Below are 19,573 nucleotides of genomic sequence, written 5' to 3' on the forward strand. Positions count from 1 at the left end.
ATTATACTTTATCTCTTTATTTTTTTATCTATCTTTTTTTTTAAAAAATATAATCTCTTTTACATTTGTAAAATATACTTCTGATACATTACATATGCTTCTGATTTAAGGAGATATTTATTTAAATTTAGATATTTATTTCATTTATGAGGAAAGTTAGTTCATTTTAATATGGATTTCACTGTTGCTTATTTGTTTATGATCAAATGACATGCTGGTTTCACAAAATGTCCCAAGGAAACAGATACTTTACTTCCAGAGTATTAGAGAGTGTCATTTGATCATAAACTGTAGAGTCTATCACCGTCAATATGCAAATATAGAAGGGAAAGAGGGTGGGGTTTGTAATGGCAGATTATGGATTAGTTGCTGAGGATAAAAATGTTGGCACTTCTTCCATTTTCGGGCTAGTTTAGAGGAGTCAGTTTACTTCTCAATATAGATTTTCTATTATTATTATTCCTGCTATTACTTATTATTACATTTATTTCAAATCATCTAGCAGATACTTTTTGTTAAATCACCGCTACTTTGATATTGTTTGTAACAGTTTGACCCTATATTCAGTTCATCTTTAATTCTCAAGCAAGTGATGGTCATTGTATAGGAACCCCAAACATAGCTGGCCAGCTGTATACGCAAACCATAAAATTACTGTTATATTCATTTGTGAGATCCACATGCCTACACTTATATTGCAGACGAGCTGTTACACTGAAATCCATGCTGCTTCTTAACTACACCATCCGATCTGCGTTTGTAATGTGTGTAGAGCGTTAGTCAGGATGTACAGCTTCATGGGAGGAGGCCTTTTCTGTGCCATCGTGGCCAACATCCTCCTGGTGGTGTCCACAGCCACCGATTACTGGATGCAGTACCGCCTATCAGGCAGCTTCGCTCACCAGGGCCTGTGGCGCTACTGCATGTCGGGAAAGTGCTACATGCAAACGGACAGCATCGGTAAGTCCGGCTAGTGATTAGTCTGGATTCGACTAACTATGAATGGAAAAAAACTACAATGTGTCAGTCTGATATTGCCAGCATTTGGAAAAATTTTTGCTGTTAAACAATGTCACTGGAAAAGAATAAGTTATGCAGTACAAAAACCTTAAATATTGAATGCTGACTAAAGATCATGAGCAAGTACAATAATAAAAAATGTATGTAGTAACCTAGTGGGAGATGCATATACTGTACTCTAAATAATTAATGTATTCTAGCGATTGTGTCTATACGTAACTGCCTGTTTATTTTTCTTGGATATATTGACAGACTGAATTCTGTTTCTTTAGTAAGTCACTTTAGATAAAAGCATTTACTAATGTAAAGCATTCCTAAACCTCATTCACGACTTTAAAAGCAAGACCAAGATCTGGCATAACCCTTCAATTTAAAATTAATTACAGTAGAAAACACTCATAAAACAGTGTCAGACTATTTTCAGTGTTTTTCCTATATACACTGAATTATCAGTTTATTAGGAGCTCCTAAGCTGCACTTAACAACATCAGTGGAATACTTCTTCACCATTACAGCTTTTTTAAAAATGGACTTTTACAAATAAAAGCTTCAAGTTTACATGAAAACAAGTTCTCTCGCTAATTTATCGTTCTTTTTTGTTTTTCTCTCATGTAACTGTTGTCAGCGTACTGGAACGCCACAAGGGCCTTCATGATCCTGTCATCGATGTCATGCTTCGCGGGGATCATCGCCGGCATTCTATCCTTCACCCATTTCTCCGGATTTGAGAGATTCAGTCGTTCCTTTGCTGCAGGGATCATGTTTTTCGTTTCGAGTTAGTTCATTCATCCAAAACTTGTGAGATTACTAATAGATAGAAAAACGTTCAATCTTGCACCGTCAAGGCTGTATTTAGAGCTGAGTAATTTAACATGTAGAGGCTAAAAGTTTGTGGACCTGATCATCACATCAGTATGTGCTTGTTGAACATCCCATTCCAGATTTGTTACCTCCATGTTTGCCATTATAATATGCTCCACTCTTCTGTGAAGGTTTTCCAGTAGATGTCGGAGCAAGGCCGTGGGTATTTGTGTTTATTCAGCTACAAGAGCTTTTGTGAGATCAGGTTGTGTGAAGAGGCTCCAGTTCCAGTTCATCCAACAGGAAGGGAAATTGTAAAACTACAGCATACCAAGACATTCTAAGACTTAGGGAAGAACCATATATGGAGTGATGTTTAACGGTCCACAAATTCTGTTCTGAGTTTGAGTTGGATGAAAACAGGCATCGACATTTTAAAAAAAAAAATTATCTTACACATCATTGCAACATAATCGGAAATCATCAGCACTCAAAGAAAAGTGTCTGTGTTTAAACACTGAACATGCTATTAAAATGTCTCAGCTCTGTGTTATCAAGAAAGATCTGGCAACCTCAGAGGTGTAAGATAGGCCTTTCCTGCAACTTTCCTCGAATAATGATTTAACGTTTAAACTGAAATTGATTTGAGGAACGTGGAACACGTTAACGTTTCCCTTTCAAAAATGAATCCAAGTCTAACAAAACCTTTGAGGAACCTAATTTTAACCTAACCTAACTTAACTGTAATGAATAACTAGAGAAGAAAGACCAGTTACGTGTGGTAACAAGCACGGCAAAAATGACCTCAGAATGCAGATTTTTGAGCTAATTGTGAACATCAGCCAAAAAAAAAAACAAAAAAACACTGGACACTAAAGTCTAACATTTTTGTCTTTCTGGATAGCTCTCTTTGTTTTCCTGGCCATGGCGATCTACACCGGGGTGACGGTCAACTTCCTTGGAAAGCGCTTTGGTGACTGGCGCTTCTCATGGTCCTACATCCTCGGTTGGGTTGCTCTGCTCATGAACTTCTTTGCAGGTGGGGAAATGTTTTATAAGGCAAAATAAATTAAAAGGTATTAAGTTTCATGATGACTGACAGTGTGACTATTGTTTACGTTTGTGTTTGCAGGTATATTTTACATGTGTGCTTACAGGATGCACGAGTGCAGGCGAGTCGCAGGAACACGCTAGATGGATAAAAATGAGAAGACTCCATACCTAAATGACAAATATTGTAAGATGTTGTTAGTATATTGCTTAACAGTAACAAAGACATTATAGTGCATATTAACTGTGTAGAAAGGACAGGAGTAAGCAGTTATAGCAAGCCTCTTTCCAGAACAATCGAGTCATTTACAGACATCAGTGAATACTGCAAAAGCATTAAAAATGTCAGGAACAACATTATCATTATCATGAGAACCAAAGCGTGGTGGAAATTTAAGTGGCACAGTGAAAGATTACAGCGTGTAGATTAAAAATGTTGCTTTCAAACTGGGCGGATTTTCAAATAAAACATCAGACCATTAATATAGTTTTATTGTCTGTATTTATTTAAGCTTTAAACACATCACGTGATTTTTTTTTTAAATAATGCATTGTAAACATTTCATATGTCAGAAATTCTGTAATATCTGCCTGAACATCAGTGACAAAATATAATGGCTGATATCCTTTGGCTAAAATTAACAATTAGAAAACATTAAATCTCCATCTTAATCTTCTAAATGCCTAGAAGCAGCTTAGCAAGTTCCAGTAAGCAATAGAAGCATCTGAGGTCAGTATGAGTAGTAGCTGTGTGTGTGTGTGTGTGTGTGTGTGTGTGTGTGTGTAAGTGAGTGACGAAGAGAGAGAGAGAGAGAGAGATGCAAAGTGAACAGATTATCAAGTCTTATAAAAGAAAAGTCATCTTTTCTGAAAACTTCCGAAATCCCATTTAGAAAAGTTACAGCTTGGTATCAGACTGAGCTATGACACTGGAGACTCCTTTGAAAAATGCTAAATAAAAGAATTTTAAATCTGATTATGTTGTGCCTCTGCCAAACAAGTACCTGTAGAAGTTACAACCTACTAGCGCTAGCACGTTAATACAAACCTCTGATTCACCTTGCACTGTCAAGACCTTCTGAACAGATCTGACATTTGTGGTGTAAAAGCAGTTTCTCATGGAGAATTCATGACATGAAATGTTGTATTTAAATGTTGTATTTAAAGCTGAAAGGTTGTATTTAAACGCGAAAGGTTGTCAGTGACTCGGCTCACAGTTGAAGACAACTGTGATCTGCTGGACTGAGTTAGCAATATGAACATTTCACCAAAAAATAAATAAATAAACCAATCAATAAACTTTTCAATTTTGGATGTTAGAATGTACCTCAGTTGATGAATTTGTATTTGTATTTCCAGTTGAATGTTTAAGTTTCAAGTGTCGTCACTGTAAATCTTGTAGTAAATCTCTTTATTTTTTGTTGTTACTATTGTGACGGTCAAATTCTTTGTCGGAGTTCGAATCTGCTTCAAACTCTAAATTGGGAGGAGTGTTCAAGCCTAGACGACGGCGAAGTGAGAAAACTCTCCAGAAGGACATTTTGGTGGTGTTGCGATACATGGTTGAGGAGAAGTAGAAGATGATGGGGTCCAGGCAGGTGTTTAAGGTGCTTAGGAGCAGTGTGTAGTACCTCCATGGTGGGCTTTCTTTAGTGTTAAACCCCACCAGATGAGAAACGTTATAGGGCACAAAACAAATCAAGAAGACGCTCAAAGTGCCCACTGCCATTCCAATGGCCCTCTGCTTCTTCTCCTTTGTTATGCGGGGCCTATGGTAAAGGATCCAGATGCAGTTGAGATAGCAGAAGACACATACAACCAGGGGCAATACACAAAGAACCACAAAGAACTCCAGGCGCGCTGGCAGTACAACGCTTTTCTGGTCATCGGTGAAGTTCTCGTAGCAGGTGGTCTTGGCTTCAGTGCTATTCCCTGTGCCCATATGGACGACGAAAAACACAAGCGTGCAGTGTGCACCACTAACCAGCCAGATGAAAATCCCGCCAATGATGGCATAGAGAAGCCTGCGAAACTTCATGTAGGCCACTGGGAAGGCCACTCCCAAGTAGCGATCAATGCTGATAGCCATCAGGAGCAGAGAGCTGGTGTAGATGGTGGTGAAAAAGACAAATGACATGATGGAGCACATGGTCTGGGAAAGGTGCCATTGCAGGCCTGATGCGGCCTCATACATCTTCATCGGTAGGAAAAACAAAAAGAGCAGATCAGAGAGGGTCAGGTTCAGCAGGAGGATGTCCGTGGGTGTGGGTTTTTTTCTAAGCTTCCTGATGAAGGCATAAATGGCCAGGATATTGGCTGGTAGGCCGAATAAGAAGGTTATAATATAGGTTGAGAGAAGCACCCAGTGGTTTATCATCTTGGCAACTGCAGGGCACTGGTGGAAGAAGAATAAGAAACATCATGTAGCACACTGATGGCAGTTTTTGTCAGCTTCATATGGCATATCAAGGCTCATTTTTTCAGTCATGTAACTGACTAAGTTGTTTTTTTCCCCTGTTTCTGCAAAGAGCCAGTCCATGTGTTGTTCCATGTATGCAGTGCCTGTTGGACCTAAAGACATTTTTAATGTCTTTTTAACTTTTTCAAACCTTTATGATATATATATATAAATCCAATGCATCGCTCTACCCAAATTATTCTCAGAATACATTTTTTATGTACACATTGGCCATTGTGGCACCCTTACATTATTATTGATGGATCTGAGGGTTCTTAAAGGCTTAACGCCCCACCTTACTAGACTACATATGATGCTGACACAAGCCTGGGAGAAGTTCTTGCTCTGGTAATAGGCTCACCTTGCAAGAGTTGGTGGCCAGATGACTATGGAAAGACCTTTTGCATAACCTCAGGATTTCTGCCCAAGGTTATGTCACCCAAATAAATGAAGTGACCATGTATCATACTATTATGGCAGCCTGCATAGTGTTACTGTTGCACCTAACATTGGTACCTTTGAGAAGAGATGGTGGTCATCCAATCAACTATTCAGCTACAGAGACATGATACAGGCCCATAGACATAACCACTTACTATTGGTGGTCATTATACAAGGACTATCTCCTCCACATGGGCATTACTTTTATCTTATCCAACAAAGGACTTGTGTCACTGTAGTTTGTTATACCAGCCAAACAAGGGCAACACACTTGATTCCACTTGTTTAATGAGTTATTGTTGGTCTGCAATCAAATATCAAGACATTTCTAGTTCTTTATGACATTGTTGTATGAGTTGTCCAGATGATTCTCACCATGGCCAGTGGTTAGGACGAAACTAAATGCAGACTACATGAAACTGTGGTTCTATGAACCTCAAAAAAACCACCTTGTTATTCAAAGCGAGATGGATTGATGGCTGTAGGACTATAGTACTTTTTGCAAAACCTGCAGAATGTTAGCTCTTGACTTTGCAGTAAAGGTATCCAGATGACCCCTCACCCCCCTTTGGTGTTTTCATAGAACCATGGTTACATATCGTTATGACTACATAACATTTACAGTTAATTAGAGGTCCTCCAGAGACAGAAAAGAAAAGAACCACGTACAAGGAATGATTAATAGTATATTTACTTATTAATTTTTTACTTACAACACCATTCAGAAGTTTAAGATCACTTGGAAATTTCCTTGCTTTTCAATGAAAAATCCATTTTAATCTATTTGAAAAACATAAAATTAATCAGATAATTTTTAAAGAAGTATCTATCTTGTCCCACAGAGACCCATTATCAGCAAGCATCAGTCCTCTGTTTTAATCTCATGTCATGTTTGCTAATCCAAGGTAATCATTTTCTCAGGCTAATTGATTATTAGAATACCCTTTTGCAATTGTGCTAGCACAGCTGAAAACTGTTGTACTGAGTAAGGGAGCAATGTGTAGTACCTCCACTGCACATTAGTTTAGTGGAGGTACTACTAGTTCAGTATCTGGAGCTTCAGGAGTTGTGGGATTGTTTACAAGCTCAAAATGGCCAGAAAGAAAGATTTTTCTTTCTTTTCGTAGGAAGAACTAATCTTACCATGCTGTTGCAGACTCCTCTCATAGAACAGTGCAAACTGGTTCTAACCAAAACAGAAAAATGAGTGGGAGGCCTGATGCACAACTGGGAAACTGGGAAATTTCTCAAACTTTTGAACAGTAGTGTATGCACTGTAGACTCTGTACAAAAAGTATATTAGTACATTCTCGTTCTGGATTCCCCGAGATAGTTAAGCATAAGTATTTTAGCAAAACAGGAGTATAACAGTGTTATTTAGTGTATCATGTTCAGAAAACTGAAACTGTTTTATCATCACAGAATCAGTTGCTTCTAGTTAAACTAGGTCTGTCGCCTCCACCTGCAACATGAACAGCTCAAATATTAACTTCCTTGATGTCTCTATGGTTGGACAAGAATGACCACAATACAAATAAAAGAGCTTCATAGTAGACGTACAAACACCCACCAACAATGGTTGCCATAACCATTTTCATTTCCTGTGTTAATAATTAGAATTTATGATTTCTCAGTATACCCCTAACAGGTTCAATAAAATATTACATAATTAGATTTACTTACTGAAGTATTAGGTATAAAAGTAGAAAATTATCTTATAATGTGTAAAATATTGTCAGACACCCCTTTAAAAAGACATACATTATAAAACAAAAATACATTTTCAACTATTCATATATGCTCATCATAGTAAAGCATTTTGCCTATTTATTGGCACCCTGGAGCTTTTTGTACCTTTCATTTCCATCAACAGAATACATTAAGTCCAAGTTAATTAATAACGATATTATTTATAGACTGGCTTGTTTTTGAGTTACTGAAGTTTGGATTAAACACATTCAGTTGGAATTAATGATAATGTAAATTATGCATAAAGCAGTATTCAGTATTTCATTGATGACTGTATTCTTTACAGTTTAACAAATAACTAAAAACTACACTACAGCACTGAACAGTTGATGTTGCTTCTATATCTAGGTACAGATCTAAGAAGAGTCATTTAAAAAACTTACCCAATGACAGTAATGTGATCCTTAAGCACGTCTTCTAACCTCTTATTAAAAGTGAAAGCAATCCATATGTTGTGAACTTATAATTTCAGTGTATAGATCCAACTGCACTTGGGTAGCAGGCTTAGAAAGAATAAAACCATCAGACTTCAGAAACTTCAGGAAGTCTGTGCAAATTTGATTGTGTTGATGTCAGTTAAGAATGTAACACCCCCTATATGGCAATGAGCATTAATTAGAGGTAACTGAGAGCTGTGAATGCTCCGAATGGTGGCTAGGCTTTGAAAGTTGATGATTTTTACTTGTCTTTCTCACTTTTTAATTGTTCCAGTTCTCTTGTAGCATTGCCTTTTTCATGCATCCATATATTTTACTAACACACAAAAACAGCAGATGAATACAAACCATATTGAAAAGGTACCACACAATATTCATTTCCTAAAAGCTTCTTTAATGTGGAATGCTAAAACTCAAGCTTTTGACATTAGTGTAAGGACAGCCAAGATATCAGCTATCGATATTTTACAGGACATGAAGAAATGATGATTCATTTTGCTGTGTTTTAATGCGGATGTGGAGTTCATGGAATTTACTCAACCCTCTTTTGCATAATGTCTTATTGTCATTCCATGTTCCTCACACTATTTGAAAACCCATTTGTGAGAACGTGCAGCTAAAAGCTTCTTTTTTTTTTTTTTTTTTAATCTCTTCATCTGTGTCCACAGAGCACTGGCCACAAGTGAAGTTAGAGCTATTGTTTGAGCTGACAAAAAGACAGACACAGCCCTGAAAATGACATTAAGATCATCTGATTGTGGAGGCTGTGAAAGGTTTTGTTGTTGATGACAGTTGAGGGTTATAAAATAGTCATAAAATAGGGAAACATGACGAGGGAGTTGCCTTGCAATATAGCCTTCTTGGCCCCTGCATAACCTTAAATAGAAAACTAGGGATTTATTGACTCCAATAAAGGATTGATGCAATTAGAAACCAACATTATAGGTTGAAGGGCTGAAGACATGCTCTAGCTTCCTACTAGTGTTAAAAGTTCAATAAAATGGAATGAACTCATCAGACAGGAAGGTCTGAATTTGCAAACTGATATAAATTACAGCTTTGTGAGGCTCATGATACTGGAAGTGGCTAGATTGACACATACTCCACTTAAGATAAATGATAGAAAAGGATAGATGGTAAATTTGGAGGCAATGTTTGTGGTTGTAGCTTCATGCCACAGATGACCAAACTGTTTTGCCTCACTGGACTTGGAAATGGACCTCAAACTAATTTTGTTACCAAAGTGTTCATGTTTGTCTATCAACTGTGAAGGTCTTGCAAGACCCCCTTCAGTACTAAGAGGTTTGCAGAAGATCAAACCCCCTATGGACATTGCAATTCACCCGCATCATTATCCTGTATATTTTCAGCCTGGTTGCCTTGTCCCACTCGGTTCTGTGTAGTGCAGACATTTTCTATCCCATTGTCAGTGTAAGCAGTCTTAGTCTAAGTGTTAGGAGTCCTTTCAGATTTCCTTGAAAGGCAGCTGAGGAAAAATAAAAAGTGATGGGATCGAAGCAAAGCATCAGATCTCTGGCTCACGTTGTTCGAGATGATGTAGCCCAGGATGTGTGTGGTGTTGTAGGGCAGGAAGCAGACCATAAAGACCAGCAGTGTGCCCATAGCCATACCAACAGCCTTCCGTTGTTTCCCCACATTGAGGCTGGCTGTGCGTCTGAGAATGAGGATGAATCTTGTGTAGCAGAATGTGCAAATGATGAGTGGAAGGAAGTACAGAACAAGGCATAGCTCCAGCCGCATGGGTAATACTACATTCAGTTGGGATTGAGTAAAATTGTTGTAGCAGTCATGGCCCTCACTGTCTCCCCCAGTCAGGTGATCCACAATGTATACAAAGCAGAGATGGGTTGATGTAGTGATCCAGACAAAGATACTGCAGATGACACCGTATATAGGTTTCTGGTGGATCTTATACTTGACCGGGAATGCCACACACAAGTAGCGGTCAACGCTAACAGACATCAGCAGCAGCGAGCTCGTATAGATGGTGGAGAAGAATATGAACGTGGTGAGGGGACACAGGTAACTTGGTAGGAGCCAGCGCATTTCAGATGCCGCCTCGTACATCTTGAATGGCAAGGAGATCAGGAAAAGAAGGTCCAATATGGTCAGATTGATCAGGAGGAATTCGGTAGAGGTGGGTTTTTCACAGAGCTTCTTGATGAAGGCGTACAAGTCGAGTGTGTTTGCTGGCAGGCCAATCAAGAAGGTAAGGATGTAGACGGACAGGATCACCAACCCGGATACCATAGCTCTGACAAAGTTCTAAACAAAGGAGAATCATTCTTGTTAATAATCAGTACAAGTGTCGTTACTGTAAATCTTGTAGTATCTCTTTATTTTTTGTTGTTACTATTGTGACGGTCAAATTCTTTGTCGGAGTTTGATTCTGCTTCAACCTCTAAATTGGGAGGGGTGTTCAAGCCTAGACGACGGCGAAGTGAGAAAACTCTCCCGAGGGACATTTTGGTGGTGTTGCGATACATGGTTGAGGAGAAGTAGAAGATGATGGGGTCCAGGCAGGTGTTTAAGGTGCTTAGGAGCAGTGTGTAGTACCTCCATGGTGGGCTTTCGTTAGTGTTAAACCCCACCAGATGAGAAACGTTATAGGGCACAAAACAAATCAAGAAGACACTCAAAGTGCCCACTGCCATTCCAATGGCCCTCTGCTTCTTCTCCTTTGTTATGCGGGGCCTATGGTAAAGGATCCAGATGCAGTTGAGATAGCAGAAGACACATACAACCAGGGGCAATACACAAAGAACCACAAAGAACTCCAGGCGCGCTGGCAGTACAACGCTTTTCTGGTCATCGGTGAAGTTCTCGTAGCAGGTGGTCTTGGCTTCAGTGCTATTCCCTGTGCCCATATGGACGACGAAAAACACAAGCGTGCAGTGTGCACCACTAACCAGCCAGATGAAAATCCCGCCAATGATGGCATAGAGAAGCCTGCGAAACTTCATGTAGGCCACTGGGAAGGCCACTCCCAAGTAGCGATCAATGCTGATAGCCATCAGGAGCAGAGAGCTGGTGTAGATGGTGGTGAAAAAGACAAATGACATGATGGAGCACATGGTCTGGGAAAGGTGCCATTGCAGGCCTGATGCGGCCTCATACATCTTCATCGGTAGGAAAAACAAAAAGAGCAGATCAGAGAGGGTCAGGTTCAGCAGGAGGATGTCCGTGGGTGTGGGTTTTTTTCTAAGCTTCCTGATGAAGGCATAAATGGCCAGGATATTGGCTGGTAGGCCGAATAAGAAGGTTATAATATAGGTTGAGAGAAGCACCCAGTGGTTTATCATCTTGGCAACTGCAGGGCACTGGTGGAAGAAGAATAAGAAACATCATGTAGCACACTGATGGCAGTTTTTGTCAGCTTCATATGGCATATCAAGGCTCATTTTTTCAGTCATGTAACTGACTAAGTTGTTTTTTTCCCCTGTTTCTGCAAAGAGCCAGTCCATGTGTTGTTCCATGTATGCAGTGCCTGTTGGACCTAAAGACATTTTTAATGTCTTTTTAACTTTTTCAAACCTTTATGATATATATATATAAATCCAATGCATCGCTCTACCCAAATTATTCTCAGAATACATTTTTTATGTACACATTGGCCATTGTGGCACCCTTACATTATTATTGATGGATCTGAGGGTTCTTAAAGGCTTAACGCCCCACCTTACTAGACTACATATGATGCTGACACAAGCCTGGGAGAAGTTCTTGCTCTGGTAATAGGCTCACCTTGCAAGAGTTGGTGGCCAGATGACTATGGAAAGACCTTTTGCATAACCTCAGGATTTCTGCCCAAGGTTATGTCACCCAAATAAATGAAGTGACCATGTATCATACTATTATGGCAGCCTGCATAGTGTTACTGTTGCGCCTAAAATTGCTACCTTTGAGAAGAGATGGTGGTCATCCAATCAACTATTCAGCTACAGAGACATGATACAGGCCCATAGACATAACCACTTACTATTGGTGGTCATTATACAAGGACTATCTCCTCCACATGGGCATTACTTTTATCTTATCCAACAAAGGACTTGTGTCACTGTAGTTTGTTATACCAGCCAAACAAGGGCAACACACTTGATTCCACTTGTTTAATCAGTTATTGTTGGTCTGCAATCAAATATCAAGACATTTCTAATTCTTTATGACATTGTGGCATGAGTTGTCCAGATGATTCTCACCATGGCCAGTGGTTAGGACGAAAATAAATGCAGACTAAATATGAAACTGTGGTTCTATCAGTGGGGGACCGTCAGTTCCAGCAAGGCCTTCTCTGCTGGCCTAAACAGCATTGATCTGAATCACTGACTTGCATTTTAATACATTTAATATATTATATAATTATATAATAATTTTTTGGCGTCAATTTGATGTCATATAATAATAAAGGAAACATCTGTAAAATTACAGTGTTTTTCTGTAAAATATTTAAGAAAAATGTATGTAAAATGATTGTTTTTGCACTTTATTTGAATGAACGTATTTTACTTTAATTTTACGGTTTTTGTTTGGCAGCCGCTGCTGCCGGTGATTTGACCGTTTTTTTACGAGATTTTTTTTTACAGTGTATGATAAGAGTATTTATCCAATCATATTTCAGCTAGTGGCTGACATCATGGTTTGCACGGCCGTAAGGCCTTCAGAAGTAAAAGTGCAGGTGCCCGAAGCTTAAAATAAGTAGCAATGAAACTGTTCCATTAACCAATCAGATTTCGAGTTGGCATCACTGGTGCCATCTAGCAGGCATACGATTACGTCAGCAATTTCCCGTCCTTTGATTGGATAATTGGAGTAGTCAGAGGCAGCGACCCGCCCATATACATTGTTTCTATATTCTCCTTGCGTCTCATTTCGGATGCTGCGTCCTCCGGAGATTGCACTTTGCTGCATACGGCATCAAGAATGTCTTTTTGAGAAAAGTAACCATAATAAAATGGACTATTCCTTGTGAGGTGTGAAATACTGTAGCCTAATTTCTTTTTTACTTTGTTATTTAACGGGTGATTAGTATCTATTGGTGTGACTTCCAGGGGCGATTCTAGAATTTTCATTTAAGGGGGGCTCAGCCCCCAATGAGGGTATAATAGTAAAAAATAAATAAATAAAATGAAATAAAGGTTTGACTAACAGGGTAGGATGGTAAACGTATTGCAGCATTCCACTGTATTGCACAGATGTGTATAACATTTGAGTACTGAACAAACCAAATACAAGTCTTCCTGATCAGACACACACAGACACACACACACTTGACCTCTGATCCTCGCTCTGCGATGCCGTGGTCTGCGGATTGACGAACGCGCTGAAAGATGGGGAGGAGCCGAAGTCTACCGCCGTTTTCATATGAAATTTAAAGGGAAATGAGGCGATCACCAATATGTGTACAGTTTATGGAGAATCACAGAATTTTAGGAGGGCTGAGAAGAAAATGTCAGGGGGTCATAATGATGGTACAGAGGTGGATTAATTCAGGAAGCACACCAGTGAAGGCCTAGGTGTGAAATGCACAGTCTGCCCCCGGGTTCTATGAACCTAAAAAAACCCACCTTGTTATTCAAAGCGAGATGAATTGATGGCTATAGGACTTTTTGCAAAACCTGCAGAATGTTAGCTCTTGACTTTGCTGTAAGATTGGAAGGTATCCAGATGACCCCTCACCCCCCTTTGGTGGTTTCATAGAACCATGGTTACATATCATTATAACTACATAACATTTACAGTTAATTAGAGGTCCTCCAGAGACAGAAAAGAAAAGAACCACGTACAAGGAATGATTAATAGTATATTTACTTATTAATTTTTTACTTACAACACCATTCAGAAGTTTAAGATCACTTGGAAATTTCCTTGCTTTTCAATGAAAAATCCATTTTAATCTATTTGAAAAACATAAAATTAATCAGATAATTTTTAAAGAAGTATCTATCTTGTCCCACAGAGACCCATTATCAGCAAGCATCAGTCCTCTGTTTTAATCTCATGTCATGTTTGCTAATCCAAGGCAATCATTTTCTCAGGCTAATTGATTATTAGAATACCCTTTTGCAATTGTGCTAGCACAGCTGAAAACTGTTGTACTGAGTAAGGGAGCAATGTGTAGTACCTCCACTGCACATTAGTTTAGTGGAGGTACTACTAGTTCAGTATCTGGAGCTTCAGGAGTTGTGGGATTGTTTACAAGCTCAAAATGGCCAGAAAGAAAGATTTTTCTTTCTTTTCGTAGGAAGAACTAATCTTACCATGCTGTTGCAGACTCCTCTCATAGAACAGTGCAAACTGGTTCTAACCAAAACAGAAAAATGAGTGGGAGGCCTGATGCACAACTGGGAAACTGGGAAATTTCTCAAACTTTTGAACAGTAGTGTATGCACTGTAGACTCTGTACAAAAAGTATATTAGTACATTCTCGTTCTGGATTCCCCGAGATAGTTAAGCATAAGTATTTTAGCAAAACAGGAGTATAACAGTGTTATTTAGTGTATCATGTTCAGAAAACTGAAACTGTTTTATCATCACAGAATCAGTTGCTTCTAGTTAAACTAGGTCTGTCGCCTCCACCTGCAACATGAACAGCTCAAATATTAACTTCCTTGATGTCTCTATGGTTGGACATGAATGACCACAATACAAATAAAAGAGCTTCATAGTAGACGTACAAACACCCACCAACAATGGTTGCCATAACCATTTTCATTTCCTGTGTTAATAATTAGAATTTATGATTTCTCAGTCTGCCTGTAACAGGTTCAATAAAATATTACATAATTAGATTTACTTACTGAAGTATTAGGTATAAAAGTAGAAAATTATCTTATAATGTGTAAAATATTCTATAACTAAAGTTGCCAGACACCCCTTTAAAAAGACATACATTATAAAACAAAAATACATTTTCAACTATTCATATATGCTCATCATAGTAAAGCATTTTGCCTATTTATTGGCACCCTGGAGCTTTTTGTACCTTTCATTTCCATCAACAGAATACATTAAGTCCAAGTTAATTAATAACGATATTATTTATAGACTGGCTTGTTTTTGAGTTACTGAAGTTTGGATTAAACACATTCAGTTGGAATTAATGATAATGTAAATTATGCATAAAGCAGTATTCAGTATTTCATTGATGACTGTATTCTTTACAGTTTAACAAATAACTAAAAACTACACTACAGCACTGAACAGTTGATGTTGCTTCTATATCTAGGTACAGATCTAAGAAGAGTCATTTAAAAAACTTACCCAATGACAGTAATGTGATCCTTAAGCACGTCTTCTAACCTCTTATTAAAAGTGAAAGCAATCCATATGTTGTGAACTTATAATTTCAGTGTATAGATCCAACTGCACTTGGGTAGCAGGCTTAGAAAGAATAAAACCATCAGACTTCAGAAACTTCAGGAAGTCTGTGCAAATTTGATTGTGTTGATGTCAGTTAGGAAATGTAACACCCCCTATATGGCAATGAGCATTAATTAGAGGTAACTGAGAGCTGTGAATGCTGAATGCTGAAATGGTGGCTAGGCTTTGAAAGTTGATGATTTTTGTTTGTCTTTCTCACTTTTTAATTGTTCCAGTTCTCTTGTAGCATTGCCTTTTTCATGCATCCATATATTTTACTAACACACAAAAACAGCAGATGAATACAAACCATATTGAAAAGATACCACACAATATTCATTTCCTAAAAGCTTCTTTAATGTGGAATGCTAAAACTGAGGCTTTTGACGTTAGTGTAAGGACAGCCAAGATATCAGCTATAAATGATGATTCATTTTGCTGTGTTTTAATGCGGATGTGGAGTTCATGGAATTTACTCAACCCTCTTTTGCATAATGTCTTATTGTCATTCCATGTTCCTCACACTATTTGAAAACCCATTTGTGAGAACGTGCAGCTAAAAGCTTTTTTTTCTTTTTTTTTAATCTCTTCATCTGTGTCCACAGAGCACTGGCCACAAGTGAAGTTAGAGCTGTTGTTTGAGCTGACAAAAAGACAGACACAGCCCTGAAAATGACATTAAGATCATCTGATTGTGGAGGCTGTGAAAGGTTTTGTTGTTGATGACAGTTGAGGGTTATAAAATAGTCATAAAATAGGGAAACATGACGAGGGAGTTGCCTTGCAATATAGCCTTCTTGGCCCCTGCATAACCTTAAATAGAAAACTAGGGATTTATTGACTCCAATAAAGGATTGATGCAATTAGAAACCAACATTATAGGTTGAAGGGCTGAAGACATGCTCTAGCTTCCTACTAGTGTTAAAAGTTCAATAAAATGGAATGAACTCATCAGACAGGAAGGTCTGAATTTGCAAACTGATATAAATTTGGAGGCAATGTTTGTGGTTGTAGCTTCATGCCACAGATGACCAAACTGTTTTGCCTCACTGGACTTGGAAATGGACCTCAAACTAATTTTGTTACCAAAGTATTCATGTTTGTCTATCAACTGTGAAGGTCTTGCAAGACCCCCTTCAGTACTAAGAGGTTTGCAGAAGATCAAACCCCCTATGGACATTGCAATTCACCCGCATCATTATCCTGTATATTTTCAGCCTGGTTGCCTTGTCCCACTCGGTTCTGTGTAGTGCAGACATTTTCTATCCCATTGCCAGTGTAAGCAGTCTTAGTCTTAGGTGTTAGGAGTCCTTTCAGATTTCCTTGAAAGGCAGCTGAGGAAAAATAAAAAGTGATGGGATCGAAGACTGTGTTGACAGTGGTGAGAAGCAAAGCATCAGATCTCCAGCTCACGTTATCTGAGATGATGTAGCCCAGGATGTGTGTGGTGTTGTAGGGCAGGAAGCAGACCACAAAGACCAGCAATGTGCCCATAGCCATGCCAACGGCCCTCCGTCGTTTCCCCACATTGAGGCTGGCTGTGCGTCTGAGAATGAGGATGAATCTTGTGTAGCAGAAGGTGCAAATGATGAGTGGAAGGAAGTACAGAACAAGGCATAGCTCCAGCCGCATGGGTAATACTACATTCAGTTGGGATTGAGTAAAATTGTTGTAGCAGTCATGGCCCTCACTGTCTCCCCCAGTCAGGTGATCCACAATGTATACAAAGCAGAGATGGGTTGATGTAGTGATCCAGACAAAGATACTGCAGATGACACCGTATATAGGTTTCTGGTGGATCTTATACTTGACCGGGAATGCCACACACAAGTAGCGGTCAACGCTAACAGACATCAGCAGCAGCGAGCTCGTATAGATGGTGGAGAAGAATATGAACGTGGTTAGGGGACACAGGTAACTTGGTAGGAGCCAGCGCATTTCAGATGCCGCCTCGTACATCTTGAATGGCAGGAAGATCAGGAAAAGAAGGTCCGATATGGTCAGATTGATCAGGAGGAAGTCGGTAGGGGTGGGTTTTTCACGGAGCTTCTGGATGAAGGCGTACAAGGCAAGTGTGTTTGCCGGCAGGCCAATCAAGAAGGTAAGGATGTAGACGGACAGGATCACCAACCCGGATACCATAGCTCTGACAAAGTTCTAAACAAAGGAGAATCATTCTTGTTAATAATCAGGTATTAATCACTCAGCGTTGGATTACTCAAGCCTGGATCTTATTAAAGACTACAGTGACTTGGATAAGTATTCTTAAGTTCTCAGTGTAAATACACCTGTTCCCGAAAGGCCTCTTAGAAAACATGCCTAAACAAACAGCATCCTCAAGACCAAAGACATGCCAAAACAATTCAGGACAAAGTTCAGGGACAAGTTAGGGAAAAATGTCCCAACTACTGAACGTCCCACTGAGCACTAAAATCATTATTTGACAATGAAAAGAATGCAGTACAACAGCGACTCTGCCTGGAGGAAACTGTCCAACAAAAAGTGATTGAGGAGCGAGGACAATAATAAATGAAAATCATTTTTGAAATAATGTATTTAATTGTGTGGTTTTTAAAGTTTTTAAATACTTTGTCTAGGATTGTTTTGTTTGCTCTTTGGTCTTCGAGATCTTGTTGTTCAGGCATGTTGTTTAACAAATTTCAAGGAACAGGTGAAATTATATTAGTAATCATATGACATTCGACATATTCAACTAAATTAGGATTAATGTAGGGATATCACAGCACTGGGGTGAGTAATTATGCATACTCAATGCATTTGTTTTTGGTAAATAATTTGTCAAAAACACAAGTACGTCCATTTCAGTTCCAGGTAACACAAAAAGGTGCTGAGATGTTTTGCTTTTTTTCAGACACAGATACCAGATATTTAGTGTTTTGTATTGCTTTGGGGTAAATTTCTTGTCAACTAGGAGGGAGGGATGATGCACAAGGTCCAAAAAAAGAAGAAGAAGTAGTTCGATCTCTATTTTGTAGCATGTCCATGTAGACAATGGAAATTAGAAAAAATTCTGAGAAATATTTTCTTTAACAACTTTTGACATTTTCTCTGACCTGAGACTGTAATCCTTTTGTTGTTGTTGTTGTTGCTGTTGTTGAGATATTTTTCATCCATCCAGTTTTCTCATAGTACATCCTCTCCCATTATCAGAAAAACAAACCCGAGCAAATGAACCCAAAACACCCCGAAAAGTCATGGAGCAGCACAGCAGGACTGAGAGGGAGATTTTTTTAGTTTGTAAATGAAAAAAAAAAAAAAAAAAACCCTGTATGTTTACTTTAGCTTGTCTGCTCTGCTTCTTCCATCACCAAATATTTGCTGATATACTACAGCACATAAAACGCTCAGATTCCATTCATTTCAGGATCGCTTGATTCATTTCTGTTTTGACATCTCCAGATATTACGGAAATTAATTACAGAAATTACGTATTCTCTGAATATTCTAATCTTTTTTGTAGATAAATGAAGAGGCAGGGGAGCCAAGCTAAGCATACAGAATGTTTTTCGATATGTCCAATATATTTATCTTTGATAAGACTAAATCTGTGCGACAGCGTTGTAGGAAGCTTAATTACAATTTACTGCCGTTTCTATGCAGTTAGATGCAAATATTAGTCCGTATTTCGCTTAACTTTTACAGTCATTATTAAATCAATGTTTACATAGCAAGGAGCTTTAATGTTTCTGTGTGTTTTGTTAAAGGAGTCAGTTGTTTCTAGCCTGAACAGAATTCCAGCCTGTTCCTGATGTTTAATATTCCTCCGATTGATGTAGTAGATCTTTGATATTATTAGAATCATTATATTTTTGTAAAGAATACTGAAAAGAAATGAAACAATAAAGACGTAAACCTTAAATGTAAAGCGAGAGAGAGAGAGAGAGAGAGAGAGAGAGAAGTACTTACATTAAAGCCAGTAATATGAAATGATACTGATGAGTCTTTTCCTTTTCACCACTGTTGCTCCCAAATCCGTCCAGATTCCTCAAATAAATGCATTGTAACCCAAATCCATTGAAATTACTTGAGTAGATTTTCAATATTTTATAATTAAACAAGTATTCCTCTTCATTCTTTCACATCCCTGATTTGCAGCTTTGCAAAACCTCGGTCTGAACTGCTTCTTGGTAAATCCTCCAAAGATATAATGCACTATTTCCTTCTGTCTAAGTAATGAACACAAATAAACGAGGCTTGTAAACCTTAGGTGACTTTT

The 19,573-nt window shown here is 38.6% G+C and overlaps 4 protein-coding genes and 1 pseudogene across 4 annotated transcripts; 1 reads left to right on the forward strand and 4 right to left on the reverse strand.

Annotated features, from left to right (window-relative positions):
- Nucleotides 1-782: 782 nt before the first annotated feature.
- Nucleotides 783-3,042, forward strand: lim2.5 (lens intrinsic membrane protein 2.5). The gene is made up of 4 exons (XM_058376071.1): nucleotides 783-960; nucleotides 1,646-1,795; nucleotides 2,726-2,860; nucleotides 2,954-3,042. Exons 1-4 carry the CDS (start codon nucleotides 786-788, stop codon nucleotides 3,013-3,015), a joined length of 522 nt encoding a protein of 173 aa, XP_058232054.1. The 5' UTR covers nucleotides 783-785; the 3' UTR covers nucleotides 3,016-3,042.
- A 328-nt stretch (nucleotides 3,043-3,370) lies between these two features.
- Nucleotides 3,371-8,310, reverse strand: LOC131344103 (free fatty acid receptor 2-like). The gene is made up of 2 exons (XM_058376070.1): nucleotides 7,903-8,310; nucleotides 3,371-5,266 (listed from the first exon to the last, which is right to left on the reverse strand). The coding sequence occupies exon 2, from the start codon at nucleotides 5,246-5,248 to the stop codon at nucleotides 4,283-4,285; it is 966 nt and encodes a 321-aa protein (XP_058232053.1). The 5' UTR covers nucleotides 5,249-5,266; nucleotides 7,903-8,310; the 3' UTR covers nucleotides 3,371-4,282.
- Nucleotides 8,311-8,433: 123 nt separating this feature from the next.
- On the reverse strand, nucleotides 8,434-10,227 carry LOC131344191 (free fatty acid receptor 2-like; annotated as a pseudogene).
- Nucleotides 10,228-10,313: 86 nt separating this feature from the next.
- Nucleotides 10,314-15,376, reverse strand: LOC131344190 (free fatty acid receptor 2-like). Its single transcript, XM_058376276.1, has 2 exons — nucleotides 15,238-15,376; nucleotides 10,314-11,297 (listed from the first exon to the last, which is right to left on the reverse strand). Exon 2 carries the CDS (start codon nucleotides 11,277-11,279, stop codon nucleotides 10,314-10,316), a length of 966 nt encoding a protein of 321 aa, XP_058232259.1. The 5' UTR covers nucleotides 11,280-11,297; nucleotides 15,238-15,376.
- Nucleotides 15,377-16,489: 1,113 nt separating this feature from the next.
- Nucleotides 16,490-19,547, reverse strand: LOC131344189 (free fatty acid receptor 2-like). Its single transcript, XM_058376275.1, has 2 exons — nucleotides 19,264-19,547; nucleotides 16,490-17,493 (listed from the first exon to the last, which is right to left on the reverse strand). The coding sequence occupies exon 2, from the start codon at nucleotides 17,476-17,478 to the stop codon at nucleotides 16,507-16,509; it is 972 nt and encodes a 323-aa protein (XP_058232258.1). The 5' UTR covers nucleotides 17,479-17,493; nucleotides 19,264-19,547; the 3' UTR covers nucleotides 16,490-16,506.
- Between the last annotated feature and the right edge of the window lie 26 nt (nucleotides 19,548-19,573).

The sequence above is a fragment of the Hemibagrus wyckioides genome, linkage group LG23, assembly GCF_019097595.1.
Source record: "Hemibagrus wyckioides isolate EC202008001 linkage group LG23, SWU_Hwy_1.0, whole genome shotgun sequence".
NCBI classification, from domain to species: domain Eukaryota; kingdom Metazoa; phylum Chordata; class Actinopteri; order Siluriformes; family Bagridae; genus Hemibagrus; species Hemibagrus wyckioides.